Raw genomic sequence first — 24,310 nt, forward strand, 5'->3', positions numbered from 1 at the left:
AAACAGATTAACTCAAGGTGCATCCAATACTATTATTTGCATGTTTCTTCTCTCCAGCTCGTTTGTTTAAAATAATTTAGGCTTTTCCTTCCTAACATACATTTTCTTTCTTTTGCCCTTTAATAACTTGTATTTAATAATTCTACTGTACTCTACTTAGGTTGGAATTCATGTAATAGCATTTAGCCTATTTCATAGATTTAAAAGTAGACCTCAGCCATTGTGATATTAGCCTTTGGCATGATGGAGAAAGAAAATAATGATGATGAATAATGAAATTAAATGTAGATCTGTGCCAATATAGGTTCAATCATTGCAACAACCCTAATGGTTATTTGTTGCCTCTCTGATGACAATGACATAGTCTATAGTCAAATGTATGTTTTGATTGATCTTAAAGTCTTTGATTTGTTATCTGCTGTATATAATGACAGGTCCGTTATGTTCTGCAAGAAGTGATGCTACTGTGCCATGTAGCTAATCTCGTTTCTCATTTCTGTCTGTCCTTGATCCCTCCATCCTCATTGCATTCCTTCCTCGTTTCCTTCATATTTTATTCAGAGGGAGAGACTAGGATGTATCAGAAGAAAGAAGGGGAGGAAGGGAGGATTGACGAATAAAGGAAATAATAATCACCCATAAACTTAGCAGATAAAGGCAAAAGCTACCAGGCGACATCGTATCATTCATCATATCTTTTTTTAGAGCAAAAGTAGCCTTTATCTTTCATGGCCAGACTAGTGTTCTGTGGAATCAACTAGAGGACAAAGTGTATGTGCTTATGAGCTGGATCTTATTCAGATAGTTAGACATTGTATCAATATTTTAGGATACATGTTAGGTTTAGGTGCTAACATTTCCCACATTGTCCAGCAAACGTACAACTCTCATTTAGTCTGTTTGTATCTGATCTTCCAACCCTCTGCACTGTTACTCTTACAGGATATTTACTCTCACAATGACAAATGCAGCTCACTGGCCTGCTCACTGCGTGTTTAGTGCACACTTTTCAGTGTGTGTGTGTGTGTGTGTATGTATGTGTGTGTGTGTGTGTGTATGTATGTGTGTGTGTGTGTGTGTGTGTGAGTGTGTGTATGTGTGTGCAGCCCACAGTCCCTGCTGAATTTAGCCTGACGCCAGCAGTCTTTTGGCAGGCAAACAGTCATTTTTATTTATTTATTTATGTTTATACTGTCTTTTGGAAAATTGAATTGCAGATTATGTTTCAAATTCAGAGGGAAATGGTGCAATGAATTAACTGCCACCACTATGGGACTAAAAATGTAAAAGCATAGCTCCATCCAATCAAGACTTTGCAGAGAGGCCCTCATGGAAGGGGCAGATTCTGAGAGGGTTGAGTGGGGCTTTTCAAAGATATCTTGTGATTGGGTCGTCTATTAGATGCCCCTCCATCTTGAGCTCTGGAGGGGTTACAGGCATCAGCTGGTGAAGGATGCCATGTCCACTGCTGTCACTGACCATGGCTGTTACCGGGATAAACAACTCACAACTCATCCTCCTGTCCCTCTCGCCTCCCCCACGTGTCTGATTAGCAGACCTCATCGCGGGGTGACACGAAGACCTTCGACCCCGTCCGTCTCCCACCCGCTCAACCTTGACATACTGCCTGATAGTAACGGCAACCCCGTGATAGAAACCAGGTGTGGACAGGGTCCCACGTTGATTAGGTCATGACATGTGCAATGCTGGATGGGGCTTAGCTTAGCCTGTCTCGTCTGCCAGCAGCGCTATCCGTGGCGTCACGGATCGAAGCTGAGACTCCAGACACTCTTAAAAGATGATTTCCTGGCCCTTGAATGATGGTGAGGGATGGACAGTGGTTTGGACATCTTGTTTTTGTCAAAGTGTGAAAGTGAAAACAATACTGCAGGGTTTTCCCGTATCCCCAAAGTTACCAATGAGGTCTTTTAGTCTCACTCTCAGAAGCTCATTTTCATCCTGTATATCATGCCTTACTCACTCCTGACTGATGCTTGAAATATAGTTGTTTATTACTTTTTTCCTGTGTTAGGATTAGTTTTAAGGTGTACTCTTTAAACAGACAGCTCTCTTCATCTGGGCCCTGTATGGAAACACTGGCCCCCTGACTCACTCTGCCCCTAAGGCTCAGTGCTCACTAGATAATAAGACACAGGAACATAGGCCTGAGCTTCAAAAGAACAGGCCAGCAGCCAAGGAATACAAACACACGAAGCACTCTTGTTAACAAAAAGATTGTTTTGAATCGTTTGTATGTTCTTTGAATGAAGAGTACGTTTAGATCTATTTATTGTCGGCTACTTTCTCGGAAGGATCTATTTAGCCAGATAGTTCTGTAACTGCCCCGCCAACCTCTTGTCTCTTGAAGATACATTAAGACATTCAACACTTGCCATCTGTGTTGCAGAATTGAAAGTGACACAATAAGGACCACCCTAGTCTCCTGAGGAGAAAGGCCTGGCTGTCTGGGCTGATATAAATCTTTGAGGAATGACTGTACATAAATAGCGTGGGATATTGACATGATTTACCACACGCCAGCCCCTGAAAAGGCATTCGATCAGTTTTACACACAATAAATAGACAGAGATTTCCCTTCCCTCTTTTGCTGGTCATAATGGCGTTTCTGCCTCGCCATGTGAGTGCTGCCCTGGTTCATGTCGATATGAGGCACCCCAGGCCTCTCACTCAGGCAGTCATAAAGGCCAAATTGGACTTCTGGCAACGGAATTGGATCCCCTGCTCTACCTAATGCTCCCGGCGACAGGTCATTGATTGGCTAAATTAGCAGCCTCTGAAGGTTAGCTGACAGAGAAGCAATAAAGAGAGCAGGGAGCAGGTTAGCGCCTGCAGGGGTTAGCGCTATGTGACCTCTCACTGAGCAACAATAGATGCCAAGGAGAGGCAGAGGTAGTCTGGAGAGAGGCAGATTAACTGCACAAGATATGTCAAGAAATATTACAGAGGTAAATACTTCATATACACATCACCTGTGTTTCTAAGAAATAAGAGGATCAATATTGACAAAAGTAAAGTTTCATTGTTGTTGCAGTCATTTTCGCTTTTGTTTTCTGAAGGTTATCTGACCAGATAAGAGCCAGAGCAGGGAGCAGGTTAGCGGCCGCAGGGAGCAGAAGAGAGGTACTCTGGAGAGAGGTGGCTAGAATGGATAACGCCAGTGCACAAATTATGTTGAGAAATACTTTGTAGGCTATAAACAGTATTTGTAATAAATTACTAGGTCAATATAGACAGATGTACTGATTATTTTCTATTGTGGTATTGTGGAAATAGCTTGGAGTCTGTTTAGAGTTTTAGTATCATAAATTATAATGGCTCAAAGATTTGACTTGAGAAAACTACTTACCAAGAAACACAAGAGAGTGAATACTTAGGAGCAAAATAAATCTTCTTGAGTAGTGCTTCCCTGAGTCACATACAGTACATCTGCTGGAGTTTACCAAACCTGTTTTGGATTGGAATCTGGAAACAGAGCTCCCGCCAATTTATCATCTTTTGCCTAATTGGCTGCTATCTGAGCTTACACAAAAGGGGATATTTGAGTGCAGATACAGGCATTGTGCAAGTGAAAGGAACATCGGTTATCTGAGCACCAGGAAGTGTTTTATTTGTTTACATAAATAAAGTGCATATTTAATTGCGGTCGGGGTTGGGCCTGTCCGGTTTTTCATTGTAGAAACTGATGAATGGATGACCTCTAGTGACCATAACACTGAGCTTGGCCTCATGCGCAACTTGAAATCCTTGTCTTTGCCTAATGAATTATTGGTTTTTAAATCCAGCCTGGGGCCAATTATTAATCACTGACTGAAAAGACTTTAATTATTTTCCTGATAAATGGAGCCCAAATGTAATTCCAACAGAGCTCCTATGGCCAATTCAGCTGAGCAATAATTTTGAAAGTGAAAGTCCTCTCTATGGCAGAGGTGGTGTAGACACACACACTCTGAAATCCACCTCTGCATTTAACCCATCCAGTGAAGTGACGTTTCACACTAACCCGGAGCAGTGGGCTGCCATTGGCGGCGCCCAGGGAGCAGTGATCGGGGTTAGGTGCCTTGCTCAAGGGCACCTCAGCCGTGGATGGGAAAGCAGTGCTCTACCACTTCCTCCGCCCACATTTTTCCTACTAGTCGGGGATCGAACCGGCCACCCTCCGGTTACCAACCCAAAACCCTGACCAGTAGGCCACGGCTGCCCCATGGTAGTGTTTCAGCATGGTAGTGTTCATGGTAGTGTTTTTTTTGCTCTTGGCTGTAAGATGTGTTTTACGTAGTTAAAATGACTATACAATCTATTTCAAACAAGGTAATATGCTACAGACTCTCCTTATCTCAAAGGGAAAGATCTCATGCTCTACACATTATAAAGATCATAAGGCATAAAATGACAGTTTGCAGAAACAGTGTATCAATCCCAAACCCATATAGTGTTCAACCCCATATGCGCTTTATTTACATACTGACAAAACATCAAGAAACAGCCTTGCCTCTCTGCACAGCCTTGCATCCAAAGGTATTATTTGTTAATTACCTCTGTATTGGTCATGAGCCAGGTCAAGTGCATCAATTGCAGATATGCACTTGTGTGAGTTGTGATTCATATTCAGAAAGCACTCTGGATCGATTGGTTATTCAAATATGCATGCAGCGATGGGATCCTATTACATCTAGTGATATACAGACGTCGACGTTCATTGACAGAGCTTCTGTTGATGTATTGAACAGGGGTGCAGTGAAGTGGAATATACTTCAATCTTTATGCCCAGAATGCTTCAACCTGTTACAAGAGATGTTAAATATGAATACAAAAACAGACTTTCACACACAAGATTGAAATCAGGTGATAGATGCTTCTCTTCCCTTCCCTCCTGCCCCCCCCCCCCCCCCCTCTTTTTCTAAATCTTTACAGGGCCGGCCTCAAGCAGATGGGTACCCCCTTTTTGATCTGGGTGCTACTCGAGGTGGTTTCTTCCTTGCCACCATAACTGGGACCCATGGGTTTTAGCCTCCCTGCTAACAGGACAACTTTCAATGTCCTTGTGGGTCCCAAGTGTAGGTTGGCACTGTGCTTCCCACAATGCAGGCTGCACCAGCCTGACTCTACGATAATGACAGAGACACCGTCAGATGCACCATAGACATCCTCATATCTTGCGCTTGGCCAAAGTCCAGAGTTTATAGAGCATATGAAGCCCCAAAGGAATATGATCACGCATTGTATTGCATGAACTATGACTATGAGCAAACATAACATTGCTCCTTAAAAGCCTCTGACTGGGAAGGGAACATCTGTGCTGGTTAAATAAAAGTGTTTATTTGTTTTTGCTTGGCCCAGTGTTTTCAGCGGCAGGAGTGGGTGTGTGGATGTGTGTGAGTGTATATTGTGACAGGTGTCCGTGTGGATATGTGAGAGTGTATATAGTGTGTATGAACAGGTGTCTGTGATTGGGTGTGTCTGTACTGAATGTCTATATACTGTATGTTTGTGCTGTGTACTGTATGATGTCTTTATAAACATAGAGTAAATGTATACACCTGTGCGTGTGTGCTGGATGTGTATAAGTGTGTTTGATAGATATTTTCACTTACATAAATGTGTATGCATGTGTGTGTGTATGTGTGTGTGTGTGTGTCTGGGTGTATGTGCATAAGAATGAGTGTATGTGTCTGCATACAAGTGTGTATGTGTACTTTGAAGTTTGTATGTAGGTGCAGAGTGTGTAGCCATCTGGTTGAGAAGAGTGGTTTGTTAGTGTTGAGGCGCAGCAGGCGAAGGGGCCATGTTCACGTAGCCTATCCCTCTACCCCTGAGAGGCCATGGCTTTTTCTGCTTCTGCGGGCAGGACTGAAGTCATGGATAGAGTAGAGTAAGATGTTTTTATTTTCCACTCAGGGGGTTTTGGAGGGTTATGCTCTAAGAACCAAGGAACCAGGGAAAACCAGACAGGGAAAGCCTGGGGAAAAACAAACTCCCCCCCCCCCCCCCCCCCCCTTTCCACACACATACAACCGCGCGCTCTGTATTTTTCCCTCTCTCTCCCTCACACACTCTCTCTCTCTCTCTCTCGCAAACACACACACACATTCTTTGGGCTTCTAAGGCGGAGTTAGGGTCAGTACCGTCACAGGGGGTAATCAGGTATTTCTTCAGAAGTGGCCTTCTGTAGCAGATGAAGGAGCAACTGGGTCACTCTCATGCCCTCCTTCCAAAAATTAAAGTCCAAACTATCCCCAATCTCTCCTCGAATGGTTACACTGTAGGCCTAACACCATCCTCTTGTGTTACAGGCTACACAAATACTACATTGTTCTCTCCATTTGAAACGGAACCATGGGCTCTGTCAAGCCTTTAATCCATGTCTGCCTCTGTTCTTTTCGTCTGTAAAGGGGAGGGAGGGGGGTCGGGGGGTCGAAAGGAGCCTTGGTTCTTGACTTCACTTTAGCACACTCGAGAGCATCGAACAGTGAATTCCTCTGGCGCCGTTGCTGCTGCTGTGGAGTGCTGGCCGACAAACTGCAGCTGCTAATTCGAACCACAAGCACGGGTGAAAATGAAGATTGCGTGCCTCTGAGACTGGAACTTTCCAAAAAAAATCTCAAACGTCTCTTTTGATGTGAGCTCTCCCTGTTCTAAACATCTGCAAAAGAGCACACGCATGACTCACGCATGGTTACCCCACTAAAAGGTCTTGTGATGTGAAACAACTGTGCGCAAGCGTAATGTTGCCCATTTCCACGACTATTTATAAAACACGCAGTTTACATACTTCAGCCAGGACTAAGACCAGAAGAATTGTTTATGATTCCCCGTGGCCGGATATGAATGTCCAAATATGACACATACGCTAGGTAACGCTAACTCTTCCACGTGACTGCTGCTTCCATGAAGTCAGATAGATGGTGCGAACCTGCTACTGTGTTCCCTCCGAGACAGCAGTTGTGGCGCGGTAGCAGACAGAGAGAGAGGGCTGAGTTTCTAGAGCTGATAACGCCAAGGAACAGAGTTGTTGAGCGGACACGGGGGTAACAGGGGACATTTTTAAGCGAAATGCGACTCTATATTCTCAGTAGATAACAGGATCACTCTGGCAGCTGGAAGTTGTTGGGGCAGTGTTGAAATTTTGACGTTTGAAGGCTTGACGGCTTGAGCCACACGTGGAACACAACGTTGAACTGCTCCCAAAAGTGGAAGGTTAGTATGATATTCCTATTTGTGTCTTGTCTAGGGCAGCATGGCGTCTAAATATTGTCAGTTAGTTTTACGCAAGTTTTGTTTGTTTAGTGATGTGTTTACTTTACATAATGTGCTGAAAACTCAAAAGCGGTGGGTCTGTTAGAAGGTTAATGTTCCTACTGCAAATGAGTGATCTGTATGTTTGGCAAAATTGTCAAGTTATAATGACAATTTCAGTCTACAAATAAGTATCAGTTGTGACACGTAGTTACAGGTTTCATCGGGGGAAAACCCACTTTTGTTTGTTAAGGAATGTTGCTAAGGAATGTACGTAAATGCGTGAATGCGTAAATTAATGATTCCATGTTGGCTGAACGTCATGCTAATGACAAAATAAATACAATCAAGTTTACTTTAAGGGCTTATCGTTCAAAGGTGGCCCTGTCGAATAGTTAGTGTGTGGTAAGGGACGGTGATCCATCCTTTTTCCTTTAGGGATCAGCAAAACAAGAAGCACCCCTCTTATAAAAAGGACTGTAGCCCACGTCCCGTGGAGGGACCCGACTATATACTGCGCTATTTGGTGTGACAGCACAAATATACGATTGTTTTGTACGTCATGAGTGCCTGCCTTTTTATTCGCAGAACTTCAACTTTGCTAAATAGCCAACTGTTATGCAAATTGTAAACATCACCGTGGAAAGTCAAACGATGTGTAGCCTATGTCGTCATCAAAGACAGGCTGCAAAACAGCGTGTTCTCGTATTATACAAGCTCGTTTTAAAAGTAGGAAATCAGAACGTATGGAGTTGTGAGTCGTTAGATGTCGCACTAAAATGAAAGGAGTTCTCAGTGCAAGTTTTCAGTGTTCTTTGGCAGCATGGCGTTTGTTTTTATGCGCTTATACGTTGCGTCCTGCTGTGCGGTAAAATTAAGGTACCACACTGTTAGTTCTCTTGGACTGTTGGAACATACAGTATTTATTTTCTCCAATTTGCCAGATGTATCCAACGTGCTGAACCTGATTTGGAATCATATCGACTGGCCATTTTTTTTTCTTATGTGTAGCATATCCCTAAAGCCCAATATGAGACCACCCAGCGTTTTTCACAGGTGTCCTTGCTCATAGGGGGCTTTGTTCGTTGGGTGATTTAACTCTGGGCTCCTTCTGCAGACCTAGAGGACCCCAATGCAAAAACAGCTGGGAGATTTTCATGTGTCAGTTAGTTAGTGTGGTGTGGGAAAGTGGGTTGGAGGAGGGTTTAACTGAATAGGTTTGTCCGTTGAGGAACCTATGGTTTGCATTCAGTCTGAAAAAAGTGTTGTGAAACCTGCTTGCGTTAGCTTTAGAACTAGCTATGAAGTACTCTCTCAGCCCTTTTCAACACTTTTGCCGCAAGGTTCCTTTTATGGCAGGGGTGGGCAATTAATTTCCCCAAGGGGCCATATGAGATAGTGGGACTGTTGTGGAGGGCCGGACCAATAGGCTGAACTCAATTCAGCATGAAAAATTAGCATATTTTTGCAGTATTAAAGGTGTGCCCAGACGACCAATACACATGGCACACACACACACACACACACACACACACACACACACACACACACACACGAGATCAAGCTTGCAATGCAATAGTATAGGTATACAAATTAATAGTAATATCAATTTTTATCGTTTAACGTTTGTTTCCTTATTTACCATTGACCTCCGAGGGCTAGTCAGGGACAGTCAAGGGGCCGCAAATGGCCCTGGGGCCGCACTTTGCCCAGGTCTGTTTTATGGGTAAGCTGGAACATGTTCTCCTAAGAGTGGGGCTCTGTTATAGACCTTTGGAAATATCAATTCTAGTAAAAAAAATGTTATTGTTATTGATCTTTTTAAAGTTGCCCACTGTCTGTACCTCCTTCTGACTACGCACACCTGCCCTATGGCAAAGCATGTACACCCCTCCCCTCACTCCCCCTACACACACCATACACACACACACACACACACACACACACACACACACCTCAAAGGATAACCTCTCCAATACCTAAATAACACCGATTTAAAAGCCCTGCTTTATTCAGTAGAGACTCAGTGTGGAAATCCAATTTCCGATTTCAGTCCGATTTAAATTGGATATTGGACACATGTGTCTCCCCAGAACTAGATTCATTGTGTCCGACTTGAGTCCGACTGGACTCCGATGTAAACCCCTGGACACACGATTCGATTCCGCTGGTAATTGGACTGGGCGCGCATGTGTCTCTCGTATCTGATTCAAATTGGACAACAACAACTTTTGCACGTGCTTGAGATCGTGCCCACAGACATATACATGCATCATATATAATGTATATGATATGATAAACGCTGCTAGACGCTCAGTTCTTGTGCTCCCTCTCATTCACGTTGAAATACTGAAAGCGAAACTGAAACTTAGAAACTGGAACGCAACTGTTTGGGACAGAACGCGCTAATTCAGTGAACAAATATTTTCATATTACTTTTCCACCCGTTGTTAGTCATGTAATCCATTCATATCGATGTGAATCAATCAATACTAATACAACTTTAACTGTGGTGTGTTTTTGTTTCATTTCACAACGTATTTACTGCATAATCAACGGTTTTGTTTCATTTCACAACGTATTTACTGTATAATCAATGGTAGCAGATGTAAACATTCCGCATTTGATTTGAACTGATCTAGATTTGTCACTTCCATGTGCTTTGAGATAGAGCAGTTAACCCCCCATGGAGACCCCATGGAGAGAATCGGATAGGATCGGAGTGCTGCCATCATGTGCCCGCACTGACTGACTGATCTCACTTTCAATAGAATCTCTCTGTAGTGACAGAGGGACAGTTCTAGTACAAGCTTTCTGTCACATCAGTAGTGGTCTTATTCTGACCAGCTTTGTGCTAACAACCTCAAGTGCCTTCCAAACCTTGTTTCAATTCATCATTTGCTTTATTCAATTATTTGAAAAGGAAGGGGCATTTCTTGTTCATTCCGGCTATTCTTTTTCATAGTACATTAAACAGCCCCAAAATTTTGAAGTGCTTTAATAGGATTAAGCTCTTGTTTGTATTGATTTGTAAAAGACCTGGGGCGATAATTAACAAGTAAAAAGGCAGTCTCTTAAGCAGAATATGTTTTTTGTTAAACTTGCTGAAGAATCTGCACATGACTTTTTCTGTTCATTTTGGTTGAGTAGATTTCTTTGGAAAGATTACTTTCACTTCTCTTGTAAAGGACACAACAAGTAGATACTAAACTCCAACTGGCTCTGCTATCTTTGTAGCAGTTAATTTAAGAGTTGTCTGCTCGCCTCTGTAATATGCTCCGTCTCATTTGCTTAAAGCCATGTATGTTGGGCTCATTAAGCAACCACAAAGTGTTGCTGTTGAAAAAGAAAATCCTATCATACGAACTGCCTTTGTGAGAAGGAGTATTCTGTATCCACCAAAGCTCTGACAAAATGACGGATCTAATGAGCAGAGGGTTCCCTGCCTGTAGTGACTTGAATCATTAAACCCTAGACGAACAAAAACAATCTGTTCTGAGGATATTTAAACATGGTGTTCTGTTCCTCTGGATTGGCTGCGTAATGCTAGAGTGAGATCATGGGCCAACTCGCTCGTCCAAAGATCATGCAGACACCAGCATTTCGTTTTTGTACTCTTAATCACAATGCAAAGAATGATCCAGAAGGAGAAAAAAATTGCCTTTTTTTGTTATTGTTTTGTCTTTGTTGCGGTTTTGTTCAACAAAGACCAGGTCATATCTCATTTATCGGAAGTGTTTGAATCGCAGTGCAGTACATTTAGAGGAGCTACGTCCTGCAGTATTAGATAATTTCTTGTTTTCTTTCTAGAAGGGTAAAGACTATCGTTTTCCCAAATGACGCTGCTGGTGACGATGGCTGCTTGGCTTTTGTCACCCTTAGGTTTTGCCGTCAGGGAGCCAGGCTGTAAAACAAAATGAAATCATTTGCGGGTGTTCGGCTTGCTTGATTTATCGCAAGCTCACAGGGCCCTGGTATAAATTGCCACCTGGTGCTGAGTCACCTGGCTGGAGTGATGGTGTCTTTTGTCCTCTTACACAGAATAGTTTTCATGTTTCAGCTGCTTCTCTTAACTGGCCCACAGGATCAAACTCCTTTTGAGAAGAGCACAGAGTGTTTCTTTTAAAACCAGGGCCTATTGCGGTTTTGTTTTTCACTTGATGTTTTTGAAACTGAAATAACTGTTCTGAAGGTATGCAGTATTCACTCTCTTGCTTTTTGTATATAACTCTGTGTCGTCTTCAAATCAAGTGGCTGCATTTGTAGCCAAACGTCTACTACAGTTTACCTGGAAGGGTTGCCAGATAAATCCCCCAGAGTTTGCATTGAAAAAGATAATTCTTCTCAGTGATTCAGTATTACTTTAGGCAGTGCAAGAAGAACAGACAACTATGAAGCCTCAATGATTCCATGATTCACACTCGCAATTATTTACTGGTTATTTAACTAAAACTCAACTCTACTGCCATTATCAATACGTGCTACCCAACTTTACCATTATGTAACCTCACCACCATTGCAAATTAGAGTTTTTCCCTCATTGTGTTTCTCGAGGCCTGAATAAAGATTTTGATTAATTGATTGACTGATTAATAGATTATTGCTCCACAGCAACCAGCCTCGTGCTTGCCCCCCACCATGTCCCTTGAGAGATGAGGCACTTGGAGTGCGCCCTGCTCACATGCTTTCCTGTGAAACTTGGCATGTGCCACTTTGTGCTGTTGCCCTCCGTTAAATGTCGATGACATGTTAATTGGGCATAACGGTGATGGGCCAGCAGGCAGGGGCGTGTGGTCGGTGTATTATTTATGATTGGAAGCAGGCAGGCCCCATCTGTGTTGGTGTCGGGTGGTGATCAGTATTCAAAACATGCCATTGCTTCACTTCCTCGAAATCTCGTGTCTAGCCCATCTGTAAACCGTGCTGGTGTTTGTTTCGAAGCGTCCTTGGTGAGATAATTGATTTAATCCTTCGTTGGATGGTTTTGATTTGAAGCTCAAATAAAGAAGGTGTACTTGCTTACAGAAGTAAACAGAAGAAGATGAAGTGACATTGAATACTCTGGGCCTGAGGGAAAGGGAGATGGAGGAACACAGACAGGGTAATAGAAAATTAATTTAGCTAACATGAGCAAAATCCTTAGCACAGAGAGGGACTGAGATGGAGAGAAGGCGGGGACAGACAGATTTGCAAGTCCCCTTCCCGTATGCCACTGGATCCTTCTAGCACGCCCTGGCCTCCACGGGTGGGTTATCCCAATTGGCTTTAGGTTCAGTGATGCTTGCAGTCACCGCCTCCCTTGTTCAAAGAGCACAGTAGTTTATTGTTTTTCCATCACCTGATACCGAGCACATAACGTTTTTGGAAGCCCATGTTTTCCCCGGGTTGGGAGCCTTGGGTGTAAAAGTGGTGAGTCCGCTCCTAATCCGCAACATTCAATCAGTGTTCAAGTGATCAGGTGTTTGTCAACTATTGCTTTTGCTCATTTGCTTTGATTTATCATGATTTTTTTTTTTTCCTGACTGAATCATGTAAGCTCTACAATTTGCTCTATAATTTGTTTTTAACTTTGAACACAGATTCTCTCCTGTGAACTACCGATTTCCAATAAAACCATCAAAATTGACCGTCTGCTTGAAAGGCATATGTGTTATATGTGTAGGACGTTAAGTGTGAAGGGGCTTTTATTTTTAAACATGGATTGAGATAAAATGTGGAGATGCAGAGAAGAGAGACTTTTGGGGAGGGAGATGCTTTGGAGGGAACTAGCGACAAGGTCTGCCGGTCAGTAGTTAGAACGTTGTGTGCAGCCTGTTAAAGTGATTATTAAATTACAAGCTTGTGAATTCAGTTAAGCTGTGTGTCAGGTGTGCCATTGATGCCCCCAGATATTTAGACCATTACATATACACTAATAGAAATAATAACTAAACCCAAGCAGATGCGTTATTTGCGTGAATTTTTGTAACATGTAAATTATTTCAAAATAATTTCAAAAATGAATGCGCATTTTGACAGCACTTACTTCAAATGTATTATGTGATTGTGCATGCAACGCAGCTAATTAGCAACATAGCTTAATGTAAGCTGTTTTATGCTAACCTGGAAAGTTGTCAGCAAAGGCAACAGGGGCCTGACAATTTATAGTTTGTAACATTATAGTGTGTCACGTTACAGTTAACGTCATGTTGTGGTGATTTCAAGATGACAAGGCAACTTGAAAAACAAGCAAGCTCCTTACCAGTTAAGTTGATGTTACCTGACTGCCATGGCACCAATGTTAGTTTGTGTGTAGATAAATATTAGCTCATAGTTAGCCTTTAGGACACTACATTATTACACTTCAGTTAATAAATCACAAACATTTGTCACTGTCGTTTTGGTTTGTAATAAGCAAACGAGCCATTGAAGTTGCTTGATAACCTTGGCTAATCTTTTCTGAACCAAGACCTCAACAGAATGTAGTTTATGATTAAATATTTATCTCCTGTTGACTCTGTAACTCCTGCCTTATATTATTAAATAATTTTATGGCTGGTAACATTGTTTAGGAGTGGAGGAAAACCTTGTCAACAACTCAACTGCCCTCTTTTAAGTGTAGTTACAAACTGCCTATGTGGAGAGAAGGCAAAGACACCAGATGCTCTTCAAAAGAACAAAGTAGTTAAGGTGCATTACACACAATAAATGGAGACCATAATTATTTTTAAGCGTTGACTGATTAATATTTTTTCAGCTGAGTGTGCATTGTTTGCCTATGTGTGCCAGAATGTCAGTGGGTGCGGTCCTGCATCTTGTTAGATGATATGTATTGCTCATCCAAAAAGTGGTAGGAGAGTCAGACCCTTCTTTGTGCGTTAGTGTTAGCATCCATGTAATTGCATAGGTTACGCTATGCAACAGCCGACTACTGCTGGGGCGCGATGACATTAGCATTTTCTTCTGGATGGACCTCCCACATAAGAACCTTTGTTTCCTCTGTTGTCAACGGCTCTATTTGTGACTGGAAATTTGTTGTTTAACTCATTGTAGAACAATCACTGATCAAGTGTGTACATTAATACGCTCGGTTTGAATCATTGTGCTGAAAAAGAATGACTTGATTGCCACACCCACTAATTAATCAACCCATTTATGCTTGATTGCACCCTCTCCTGTGTGACTGAAATGAGCAAATATTAGGTACCCCTGCCTATTCTCACTGAACGGTTACTGTTGCAGTGCTCATATGAAATTAGGAACTGAACAGAGGAACTGAAGACAACACAGACAGACAGAAGGGTGACACGCGCGCACACATACACCCACACACACACACACACACACCCCAACACACAAGCACACACATACACCCACACAGAGGTGTAGGTCTGAGTGAGCAGGCCTGAGATGAGTTAAGGCATGCCGGGTCGGGGTTAAGGTCGGAGTGGGCTGTTGAGATTAGGAGGGAGGACAAACTGCCCGTCTGGAGGAATTTGTTTGGGTCAGCGCCCATGCTGCTCTGTGCCGTAATCACCATTTATCTCCCCAAGGATGCACAGGAGACACATGGATATACTCCCCTCAGACACAAAGCTCTGCTCCCCTCAAACTCTTCTCTGTAACACACAGCTGTGCTCCTCTTCGACTCCTCTCAGACACAAACCTCTGCTACTCTCAAACTCCTCTCTGTAACACACAGCTATGCTTCTTTTTAACTCCTCTCAGACACAAACCTCTGTTCATCTCCAACTCCTCTCTTAACACAACTGTGCTCCTCTCTCATACTCCTCTCTTTAACACAGCTGTGCTCCTCTCTCAAACTCTCCTCCTTAACACAGCTATGCTCATATCTCATACTCCTCTCTTCAACACAAAGCTCTGCTCCTCTCCAACTCCTCTCTATAACACACAGCTATGCTCCTCTTCTCTATGACACAAAATAAAAAGTAATATTTGAAAATAATGGGGCATCGCACACTACAGGATTGTATTAAGATTGTAGTGCCAGAGGGAGCAATGATTGCTCCGCCTTGCTTGATCTCTTGGGAAGCAGATGTAAACAAAATGCAACAACTTGCTGTAGTGACACTTTGCAGTGAGAAACAAAACAAGAATCCAGAAGGCTATGAGTGGCTAACAAGTGTGGATGAGAAAATGGTTTGGGAGATGCAATCAACAAAGGTTGAGCTGGAGGTGAGATTTTTAACTGTTGGTATAATGTGTATAAAGCTATGCTCAACTCCTCTCTATAACACACAGCTCTGCTCTACTCCTATCTGTAACACACTGCTATGTTCCTCTCCTCTAAAACACACAACGATGCTCCTCTCATACTCTTCTCAGTCTCAACCTGAATGGTCTTCTCTTTCTGCTGGGATTGGGAAAATAAGCCTGTTCATGGTATTCCATGGCACGTAAAAGTTATCTGCTTGGTAAATAGGCTGGCTAATGCCAGCTATCAGCAAACAATGTCAACATCCAACAGCTGATGGGAGATGATCGATCACTATGTGAAGCCAGTTAGTGTGAGGTAAATAAAGGTAATAAAGGTTGTTGTTTGTTGACATTCGCAACCTTGAGGGATGTGTTGGAATCTTTTCAGGATTTTAGTGAACCTAAAAGAAATGGTATGTTAAAGTGAGCCACTAAAAAACACTTAGAAGCCGATGCTTTCGTGATTCATGTGCTTTATTTCACTAACAAAGAGCTTCATTCTTCCATAGGACTAGTTGGAGATGTACGCAGTGCACTTTGAGGCAGTGAATGCTATACTGTAAAATGAACTGGGCAGATTTACGTTGTGAGAGGTTATGTAACAGCTTATTCACGGAAGAAAAGAATGGTTTCCCTTGTGACCATTGTCTCTGCTGTTTGCTATTTCATTTTCTAAACGGTGGCGTTGGCGATGCCTACTACTGAACAAGAGGGGGTGTTTTGTGTGGAGTCCCTTCCTGGCTGTGCCAGTGGCACGTGCTGTGAGGGGTACCACTGTCGTGTATGTTCATGTTTGTGTGGGTGTTTGTAGTGTGTGTGTGTGTGTGTGTGTGTGTGTTTGTGAGTGTGTGTGAGTGTGTGTGTGTGCATGTATGTGTGTCTTCGTTGCACATCCAGTGGCGGTTGGAAGAGACACACACAGAGAGATCATCCTGACATTTAGGGGAGATTCTGCCAAGTTTCCTCTCACAGCTGTGACTCTCGTGTGTTTGTGGTTCCCTTACACAATAAAACAATCTCTCCCTGTCAGGGCCATTGTTTTTGAGATGTCATACCTTCGTCTTCATGTAGTTGATCAAAGCCTCTTGGCCTCCCATCTTTTGTTTTTCTTTCTTTTCAAGTTGAGCAGTCTTGCAGTTTAGCAGAGCTGGACAGACAGGCTCATTTTGTGCCTATTGGTGCTCTCTGATCCCAGCGTGAAGACCCGGTGCTTGTTTTGCTGCTGTGAGGCGGTCTTTGTGTTGACCTGTGTGTGTTTGTGTGCGTGTGTGTGTGTGTGTGTGTGTGTGTGTGTGTGTGTGTGTGTTTGTTGTATGTATATTGTGTGTGTGTGTGTGTGTGTGTGTGTGTGTGTCGTGTGAGGGTGTGTGTTTGTTGTATGTGTATGTATATTGTGTGTGTGTTTGCATGTTTTGTATGTGTGTGTATGTAGGTGTGTGTCTTTTTCTCTCTCTCTCCCCTTCTCTCTCTCTCTCTCTCTCTCGGCACCCTTCTATGAGTATGTATAATCGCTGCCCTGCTCCGCTGGTTCACATGTAGTGACCCTGGCCCAAATGGCCTGGCTGTCAGGCTGGCATCAGCAGGCTCACAGGCTAAACTCCTGGTGGAGGGATGAAGGGCTGGCCCCCGGAGGCCACCTGTGGAGGGATCGACCCACGGCACTGGCCTTCGGCAGCTTGGAAGCAGACGGGAGTTCCCCTTCCCTCTTGGCTGGAGCACTGTGGCAAAATGTAGGAGAATAGAATGTGTCCGGTGTAACGCTGCCGGAGAGCGGGGCGGAGCGCTGGGAGCGGCTGGCACCTTCGTCCCTCCCGGTGCGAGGACAAGATGCGTGACCTTTTCTCGACATTTAGAAAAAAATCTTTCCCTCTCTCTCTCTCGTTCTCTTTTGCGGGTTTTCTTTTCTTTTTCTTTCCTTCTTTCTTTTTTCTGTCTATCTCCCTCACTTCTCTACTCTGTCTCTCTCTCTCTCTCTCTCTCTCTCTGTCTATCTATCTCTTGTTCTCTCTCTCTCGTTCTCCTTTGCAGGTTTTCTTTCCTTTTTCTTTCCTTCTTTATTTTTTCTGTCTATTTCCCTCAACTCTCTCCTCTGTCTATCTTTCTCTTGTGCTTTCTCCCTCCCCTCGTTTGTCTATCTCTCTGTCTCCCTAGCTCTGCCTGTCTCTCCACCTCTCTCTGTCCATCTCTGTCTCCTTAGCTCTGTCTGTCTCTCCACCTCTCTCTGTCCATCTCTCTGTCTCCTTAGCTCTGTCTGTCTCTCCACCTCTCTCTGTCTATCTCTCTGTCTCCTTAGCTCTGTCTGTCTCTCCACCTCTCTCTGTTGTTGGCAATTGGTGGCTTTGATGTTGACTCATTAGAGGGATTCAGAGAGAGATGTTGTAAAATGAAGCAATTTCCCCTGTTTTATTGGAAGCTGAGCTATTGCACCAGCCCTCAGCCTGTGGGTGACTGGGCGTACCCTGGCAGACAGTCAACACACACACATCAGACCTGGTGCACTGGTCAGCACACACACACATACACACACACACACACACACACACACACATACACATCAGAGCTGGTGCACTGGTAAGCACACACACACATATACACACACATCAGAGCTGGTGCACTGCTCAGCACACACACACACACATCAGAGCTGGTGCACTGGTCAGCACACACACACACACACACACACACACACACACACACACACATATCAGAGCTGGTGCACTGGTCAGCACACACACACACACATCAGAGCTGGTGCACTGGTCAGCACACACACACACACACACACACACACACACACACACACACACACACACATATCAGAGCTGGTGCACTGGTCAGAACACACACACACACATCAGAGCTGGTGCACTGGTCAGCACACACACACACACACACATCAGAGCTGGTGCACTGGTCAGCACACACACACACACATCAGAGCTGGTGCATTGGTCAGCACACACACACGCACACACATCAGAGCTGGTGCACTGGTCAGCACACACACACATACACATCAGAGCTGGTGCACTGGTCAGCACACACACACACACATCAGAGCTGGTGCACTGGTCAGCACACACACACATACACATCAGAGCTGGTGCACTGGTCAGCACACTGCTGTAACTGGAGGTACTCTGGCTCCCCTCACCATTTGATGTCTGTGTCTGTCTGTGTGTCTCTCTCTATCTGTCTCTGTATGTCTGTTTGTCTCTCTCTTTGTCTGTGTCTGTCTGTCTGTCTCTCTGTTTGTCCCAATCCATCCCTCTATTGGGGAGAGAGTGATTTTCTCTCTGGGTTCTGTGAGGGCCCTGTCAGCCTCTTCTGTTCCCAGTAAGCTGCAGCTGAGCTTGTGTCATGTTGTGTCTAGTTGTGTTGTGTCTTTAGGTGATGCCTTAGATGGTGCTGAAAGTTGTTTCGTTGTTTACGGCCATAATAAGGCAATCTCACCAATCAGCCTGCAGAGATTACTTATAGTGGTGTTTGCCTCTTTCTTCTAACTCTCTGTGATGACTCATCTTCAGTGTTTTGTTTTGTTTGTTTGTTTTTAAAGAATACCCTGGAAAGCGATTGAAAGTCCATGACCCACTGTCCAGGGATTCTGCAGACCAGTGCTTTTGTTTGAGTTATTAAGTAGAAGGATCCTTTTAAATATGAAGGTTTAATAGCCTGGGACCAATTTGTGGCTGTTTTGACTCATCAGATGATCATTTTTGGTATTTCATTGAGAAGCCTTGTTTTAGTGTGTGTGTGTGTGTGTGTGTGTGTGTGTGTGAAGCGGTCCTTTGTGTCTGGGGCCTCCCCTGAAGATAAACAGGGCTGCTTGCTCATCCATCTCTGGGTAAGTGATACATTGTGGTGAGAGCAGTGAAATGATTTCAGTGAGTTCAGTCACGCGTTTGGAAAAAATGAGTCGGTGGTCGGGGATCGAAAAAAAGCTGCTTTGTTCGAGGATCCAGGAAATGAGCTGCCGTCCCAAGAGCAGTCTTTCCATCCCGACCGCCTGGGCCATTGCTCTCTGTCTAATTGGCCCTGGCTGCTCCATGTCACGTCCGAGAGATGGTTCGCTAGGCAGGAGTGGGGGTGGGGGTGTAGATACGACCGTGCCCTGATGCCACTTCACAACCACAGCCTGACACAACCGCAGCCTGACATCCCCCTGAACACGAGCCAAACACATCCATTCAGCAAGACAGCTCTCTGACACCCTTCCCCATCCCCCCTGTATACCTTCCATGCGCTGTTCATCTACATGGCTCTAAGTTTCATAAAAGCATACGGTGCTGAACATTCGTTAAGAACTGCATGATGCATACGTTTTGCCTGCCCAGATTGATGAAGCCTTTTGTGTTTATTTTGGGGGTGTTTTGTTTTATGGGCTAATTCATCTTGTGCGTGCCCCCCTATAGCTGTTAGGGGGAAATAAAGAGGCGGCAGAGAGGATGCTGTCGGAGCCACACTGGGCCCCAGAGATAGCTTCCAATGCATTTAAGTGCTTTGTTTTTACGCCTGTGGAGCATCTAACTGCCACGCAGCTCTAAAAGCCATTGCTTCATAGCAAGCTACTAGTGTTTGAGATCTGCCTGAATATGACTCAACGGGGAAAATAGTTTGTTAATACTTAGAGGGACATTCATTAAGTTTAAAGAGCCACATGTGGCGATTATTTTAAAACTGGAGCTGTTTGTCAAGTGATTGATGGGGCCTCTCCACTCTATTTTTTCCACCCAGCCATGTGTTTGTTTTTAAGTGTTTTTTTTCTTTCTCAATGATCTTAGGATGTGAGGGTTTTTTGAGACTAGTGAGATGCCACTGTTGTGCATCGGTGGGGTCAAAGGCAGTGCAATCGGCACCACCAGGGGCCCACTGCTGGACAAGGAGCATCAGGAATTCCAGTGGGATTGGAGTTAATGAGTTAAGACCCAGGGAACAATTGTAGAATATTCTGGAAGAGGGGCACGACTTTGTGTGTGTGTGTGTGTGTGTGTGTGTGTGTGTGTGTGTGTGTGTGTGTGAGACATCTGGGGTTGTGAATCTCCAGTTTTTCTGCTGTTTGTACAGATGGACTCCTTATGCTTCTGTACTGGCGTGCAGTCACAAAGAACACTGGGCTCGGATGTGAGGTGAGATCTGAGCTAAATGGACACTAAAAGCAGACACAATAACTAAAACTCCTATCCTCATCTTCCTCTCTCCCCCCTGGGTGCTCTTCTTCGGCCTCGCCTGTTTGCCACCACAGCGTCAAACCAAGCCGCCTTTATCTCTCTCCTGTTGGTATGGTGTCACCAGATGGGTATTTAGAAGCCTAGCATCTCAGGCTCAGGTTAACTGCACACAGAAGTGATAAACCAAACTACCAAAAAAACACTAAACTAAACCAAATGCAACTTTTCTTCACAGCAGAGACCAGCCCAGCACCCCTCCCTTTCTCCCGTGTGCGTCCCGCCCCGAGATGGACACCAAGTTGGCCATCAGCAAGGAGGTCTTCGCGCCCCATGATGAGAAAATGCTTGTGGCTGTGCAGGTGAAGAGGAGGACCAAGAAGAGGATCCCCTTCCTGGCTACCGGCGGGCAGGGAGACTACTCCACCTTCATCTGCATATCAAGTACGTCTTTCCCCCTCGATTCATCTCTCTGTTCTCTCCTCTTCTCTGCCTCACTTTCCTCCCCTCCTTTCTCTTATCTATCCTCATCTTTCCTCTCTTCTCTCTCACCTTTCCTCTTCTCTCCTTTTCACTTCTCTCCTTTTCTCCCTCACTTTACATCTCCTCTCCTCTCTAATAATGTCCCCATGTTCTTCAGTCTCTCTGACACATTGGTCTCTATGTTAAAAAATAGCACACACACACACACACACACACACACACACACACACACACACACTGTGTGTGTGTGTGTGTGTGTGTGTGTGTGTGTGCCTTATCTGCCACAACTGACTCACCACCCACAGAATCCAGTCACTTTTTCAAGCATTTGTTTTAATCTGCTACTTAATGCTCTGGGTGATACATTTTCAGTGTGTGTCTGACTGTGGGTGTGTGTATACAGGGCTGCAGACTGCGACCAAAATGGATATATGCAAGTTAAAATTGCTGTTAGTTGCACCAGGGCTGCTAGGGCAGAGTAAGTCTGGAGCCCTGGTATAAATGCGCGCGCGTGCGTGCGTGCGTGCGTGCGTGCGTGCGTGCGTGCGTGCGTGCGTGCGTGCGTGCGTGCGTGCGTGCGTGCGTGCGTGCGTGCGTGCGTGCGTGTGTGTGCGCATATGACTGTGTGTGAGTCAGGGGGGTATCATCCCATGTGAATAATTATTTTAATTGTGGAAGCTAAATGCACCATTTCCCCCATTTTTGAGACAGAAAATGAAAGCCTTAAGGCAGTGATGTAAACAGGACATCATAGCGGGTGCAAAATTGCAACTTTGCAACTGTCAAAACATAGAAGCTGGAGCCTTCAAAGCACCAGCATGGCAGGAGCATGTTTTCAGCGTCTAGGGTAGACAACTTACTTTGCCATACAAATCTCTGTTGGTCGTTCGACCCCTCCCTCCCTCCCCACTTGCTCGTGTGTTTTGTCATATTAAAAAACAAAACCAGATTTAGATTCATTAGATCACACTTTCTAATCATTTACACTACTGAGGATGGGCTAGAGTTTTGAAGGGCCGAGCTTGCACTTGTGCTATATGAATGCGTTTTTCAGCTTGTTCTCGTTCAGATTATAGTTAATGGCATCATTGAGTTAAGTGTTTTTGACATTGAAATTAGTTCATTTTCCAAAAGGGATTGCTGGTTTTTGTCTCTCTCTTTTTTTTTTTTTTTTTTCGTTTGACCATAAAGAGATACATATACAAATACTAGAAAATGTCATAAAACATCAACCACAACTACTGCAAATTTGTAAGTTGTTGTTATTATTATTATTATTAATAATAATAATACATTATTCTATGAGATCAATTTCATAGCAGTATGAATTATTTACAAATCAACAAGACTGCATTAGAAGTAAGCTAGGGTTACCACTGCAATGGCTAACCTTTTTTGTCATAACATGGACAGTGTTGATTACCATTGATATTCTGAAAGCCAAACGTGGCTTGCCCAGCTTTTAGCGTCCCTGGTATGAGTGGATATCTGTTTGTGTGTGTGTGTGAGAGAGACAGAATGTTTGGTTTACAGTCGTTTGAAGTATTTCAGGTGATTCAATAATGCAGAAGACTCCAGAATGTAAAACGTCTCCAAGAATGATTTAGATTGGCCTTGTACAATTTCCTCTCAGCATGTGTGGTGCTAAATTGGAAACGTAATTAAATGTGTCCAACACAAAAGCCTAATCAGTGTGTGCTTAGAAGAAAGGAAGCCAAACGGAGAGATTTACCAATAAGGCTAAATTAACTCCTTTCCGCCACTCAGCCATTATGGGCTCCTGCAGTCTCTCAGTACGATTAAGTCTTCCTTTCCTTGAGTTCTAATTAATGTTTACCAAGAGCAGAATCTAAATCCCTTTTTCTGACATCGGAATAAACACAAGTTGTTTCAGCCACCGTCCGTGCAAAGACACTTATTTAACCTCGCTCTCACAGACCTATGGCACATTCATGAATCTGTTTACACTATATTTTTATTCCTCAATGCTAGCATTCACACAGATCTCTATCTCTGTCCCCGTGCGTCTCTCTCTCTCTCTTTCATTGAAATTCCCGGGGTCTTCTCATCTAATCAGCTTTGAGTCAGTACGTGGCACTAAATATCCCAGGCCTGTCTAAGTAACCATTTCAATTAGGTTTGTATTAACCTCAACTCTGGACTCTGCTCTTTGAAAGGCATTGCAGTCTGAATTACATGCCCTCTACCCACTGTTTCACCCGGGGCAATTAAGACCTTGATTGGAGGTTGTTTTGTTCTGGGGTATTAATTTTTCAGAAGCCTGTAAAGACCAAGGCCATGTATCTCCAGCCTAGGCAGATTTTACTGATGTGACCCATGATTGGTCCATTTATTTTGTGTTTAGCTGCAGTCAGCTTCCAGGCAGATGTTCAATATTATATATTTTTTTTAAACAGAATGCATGGCTCACATAAGCTTAAATGCATTTGCCCTTGAGGAATGGAGATGATTGTGTGTGTGTGTTTGCAGTCATACATTACCTTCTTCTAAAGGGAGAGCATGTATTGGTGTGGTATGTGTCATAACATAAGGCCTCAGTCATCTCCTTGGGCAGGTGAAGCTATCTTAATTCTCTTGGCTCTTTTCTCACTGGCCTTAAAATGGGGTTATTCTGAGCCTTCTCCTCCTACTCTCAGTACTCTTCACAATGGCACTGTAAGAAAAAGGAAGTTTCTTTTGTGGTTGATGCCGCAATCAGTCTTTATTCCAGGAATGTGCAGTAACAAAGCACGTAGAGCGTACTCTGGATTCAGCTGTCCAGATCTGAACACTGAAGCATCTCCAACTCTAGCCATATGTACTTTTTAAGACACCTTCTAGGCTTTAATGTAAATGAGTTCGGCTTCTGATGCAAACAGATCTGACAACCTTCTCAAACTATGATTAGTTGCTCACACCTCAGTTTTGTGGTTACAGCAGCTGCTTGATCATTAATCTCATGTTCTCTCCCAGGATATAGTGTCATTTCTTACAGCACATGTATAGTTTTTCTCTGTTCTGGGTGCACCCTGATGTTTTATAATTTCTAAGCAGGTTTTAGGTTAAGATTACCTGCATGAAATATTGAGAGGTTTAGCTGCTGTGGGAAGTCCCCAAACAACAGCTCAAGGAACTTTTCCACAAAGACCCTTTCCTGTGTGTAACAGAAATCCCAGTACATTCATATCCCACTATAGAGCTGACTTTCAAAT

The 24,310-nt window shown here is 43.8% G+C and overlaps 1 protein-coding gene across 2 annotated transcripts in view; it reads left to right on the top strand.

Annotated features, from left to right (window-relative positions):
- Positions 1 to 7,061: 7,061 nt before the first annotated feature.
- Positions 7,062 to 24,310, top strand: part of stxbp6 (syntaxin binding protein 6 (amisyn)) — a 93,454-nt gene continuing 76,205 nt past the window's right edge. Inside the window, exons 1-2 of one of the 2 annotated variants that reach the window (XM_080850716.1) lie at positions 7,062 to 7,215; positions 20,854 to 21,059. In XM_080850716.1, coding sequence (XP_080706842.1) covers positions 20,906 to 21,059 — 154 coding nt within the window. In that variant the 5' untranslated portion in view covers positions 7,062 to 7,215; positions 20,854 to 20,905. The remainder of the gene's footprint in view (positions 7,216 to 20,853; positions 21,060 to 24,310) is intronic. The other variant, XM_080850715.1, reaches the window with a different exon arrangement.

Source organism: Sprattus sprattus, assembly GCF_963457725.1.
Source record: "Sprattus sprattus genome assembly, chromosome: 13".
Lineage (NCBI taxonomy): Eukaryota > Metazoa > Chordata > Actinopteri > Clupeiformes > Clupeidae > Sprattus > Sprattus sprattus.